General features: G+C 37.8%; 1 protein-coding gene across 1 annotated transcript in view; it reads left to right on the forward strand.

Moving 5' to 3' along the window:
* LOC102202786 (interferon-induced protein 44-like) overlaps positions 1-1,098 on the forward strand; it is a 7,745-nt gene extending 6,647 nt beyond the window's left edge. Inside the window, exons 7-8 of the mRNA XM_005734532.1 lie at positions 329-429; positions 535-1,098. Coding sequence (XP_005734589.1) covers positions 329-429; positions 535-702 — 269 coding nt within the window. The 3' untranslated portion in view covers positions 703-1,098. The remainder of the gene's footprint in view (positions 1-328; positions 430-534) is intronic.
* The last annotated feature ends 1,733 nt before the right edge of the window (positions 1,099-2,831 follow it).

Consider the following 2,831-nt stretch of genomic DNA (forward strand, 5'->3'; position numbering starts at 1 on the left):
TGACATCGTCTTATCAATTGTTAGCTTACTATGCAAACATGACAAGTGAAATCTCCCGCAGCAAGCTTAAACATGTGAGAGGTTGATCGCGCAGAGAATCGCTGACCGTTATGTGTGTGTGTGTAAAAGCAGCAGGATATATATTTTAGTTCTGCTGAGCCAAATAAGAGAGGTCATATGTATGTATATATGTGTATATATATGTATGTATATATGTATATATATGTATATATATATAAATATATATATATAAATTTATGGAATATGCAGCAAAAAAAGAGGGAGAAAAACAAATGTTTATAAAGTGATTACGTTTTTACATTAACAGAAATTCCCCAGCTGGCTATTCTCACTAAAGTTGATGACGCCTGTCCCAAGGCACAAAAGAATGTGAACAACATCTACAAGAGTGACTACCTGAAGGAACAGGTAAATTTTATTAATTTTGAATGCACTTTTTCAGTTACATTTTCTAAATTTAGCACTGAAATCTTTTTACAGTTACTGAATCACTGAAATCTTTTCAACACTCAGGTCTACAAATTTAGCCAGCTTCTGGGCCTCCCAGTGAACAGCATCTTTCTTGTGAAGAACTACAGTTCAGAAATCAACACAAATGATGCCACTGATGCTCACATCCTGTGTGCACTGAAACAGATGATTGTCTTTGGAGAAGACTATCTCAGCCACTTGAATGACTGAGACATGAGAAAATGAAACATTTCATTTAAACATCAGACTGAATATTTATTCAGTCGCACGTTTTATACCTAGACTGTCTGTTAATTTTCACAGTCAGCTTTCTTTCCTGGCTTCAAATAGGCTAAAGTTCATTAATATGTAGTAACTCTTTTCCTATCTCACTGACTTAATGCACAAACTTTTAATAATATGTTAGTCTACAGTGCCTTTCCTCTCATACACATCACACCACTGCTTTTATGCAAAAACTGTATTGTTTTCAGTCTGTATTGTGTGTTTGACCTCGTCATGTTTTTCCCATAGCACAAGTCACCAGTGTCTTCTGCTTGATTTTACTTCCTCCCCAGTGTGATTGTCTCAATTGTTTTTATCTGTGTCTGTTTTGCCACTACGGTTTCCACTTCTTTTGTATTTTTTTTACTAACTTAAAAACTCAGATTAAAAAAAAAAAGAAAAGCTTTCAAATTGTGTGAATAGAGTCATTGTGTTTCAGGACTAGGCTTTACTCCAGGACATTGTGGGTGTGACCTTTAGTCCAGATCTTTCCCAGAAATATTTTCCAGTTCCTCCTAGGGGATCTCACACTGCTCCCTGCTGGGTGTGCCAGGAAAAACCTTTAACCATCAGATAGCTCCATGTCAGCTGCATCCTTTCAACATGAACGGGGAGCATGGCCACTAGCTCTACTAGCTCCCTGAGTACCAATTTTTCAAACATGTTAGATAATGGATTTGCATCTATATTAGTTTCATACATTAGTTACAATAGAGTCATCTCCAACAGTCATTCACTGTATTAGAAAGAATGAAAGAAAGAAATAACTATATGGATGACATTTTCACTCTTGGGCCAGCACGGTGGCATGGTGGTTAACACTGTTGCCACACAGCAAGAAGGTCCACCATCTGGTTGGTGCCTTTCAGTAGGGTTTGAGGTTGGACTTCCTTTATTTTACTCATCTATTAGATCATCCTAGCTTCTGAAGTAAAAATACTTGTTAAGTATTTTTGTCTGAGTTTGTTATTTATAGAGAAAGACAATATTCTGATTCGGGACTCTCCAAGCCTTCACTGAAGAAAGACAACCTATAGAAGTTAAAGTTGTACACAAAATTTGTTTTTCCATTTGATTTTTTTTAAGTCATTCGTGTGACTGTTCATAATCTAATTGTACATTTAGCTGAGCTAAATTATGTATGGGACTCCCTTAGTACTCACTGAGTACATCATACATCAAATTTAATGAAGTCCTTTTGTGTGGGTTTGCATCTCCCCCCATGCTCTTATCTGCTTAACACTACTTTTGTCAAATAAAGACTCCGAAACAAAAACCCTTAAATTATCTTCAGCTGACTGAATATGGTTTCAGGGAAACCAGAGAGGTGGTTCAGGCACAAGGATGTCTCCTGGGGGGGTGTTCTGGGTTTGTCCCACTGGGAGGAGGCCTGGGGGCAGAACCAGGACACGGTGGAGAGATTGCTGCGTAGCACGTCCGATAGGCTCATCTACAGAGACGTCACTGCAATGGGTCATTTTATAGTGTACAGAGGAGAGAGTCTGGTGGGAATGAACAAATTCTACTTTTAAACAGTTCATCAGTGAAAAATCATACAGGGTAAAAGCACTGGAAGGTTTCATAGGTAAACATATACCGATTTTTGCCATAAGGTGGCACAGTGAGACTTTATTCATGTATGAAATACACGTGCTTGATTAAATCACACTCAGAATTAACACATGCTTTAAAAGAGACAATATCCCAAAACGTTGCATCCACCAAGAAGTGAGTGGTCGCTCTTCTTCATAAAAGAGGGTCAACGAGTCAACAAGTCAGTGAAGCTGGACTTGGGTCCAGCTCGGGTCCAGGAAAAATTCAGGCTCTAGAGCTCATTTTTATCAGGTAAGTAATTCTTTGAGCACTGCAGATTATTCTCTTTGCCACTGTTCAGAGAAGAAGAATTATTATGTTAAAGCCTAATAATCTGAATTTTATGGTTAGATTTAGATGAAAGGTGTGTACTGTAAAAGAGAAATGTTTAAATCAAATCAAATCACTTTTATTGTCACATCACATGTGCAGGTACATTGGTACAGCACATGTGAGTGAAATTCTTGTGTGCGAGCTTCACA

This window comes from Pundamilia nyererei, unplaced genomic scaffold (genome assembly GCF_000239375.1).
Source record: "Pundamilia nyererei isolate P.nyererei 1_Seehausen unplaced genomic scaffold, PunNye1.0 scaffold00059, whole genome shotgun sequence".
NCBI lineage: Eukaryota > Metazoa > Chordata > Actinopteri > Cichliformes > Cichlidae > Pundamilia > Pundamilia nyererei.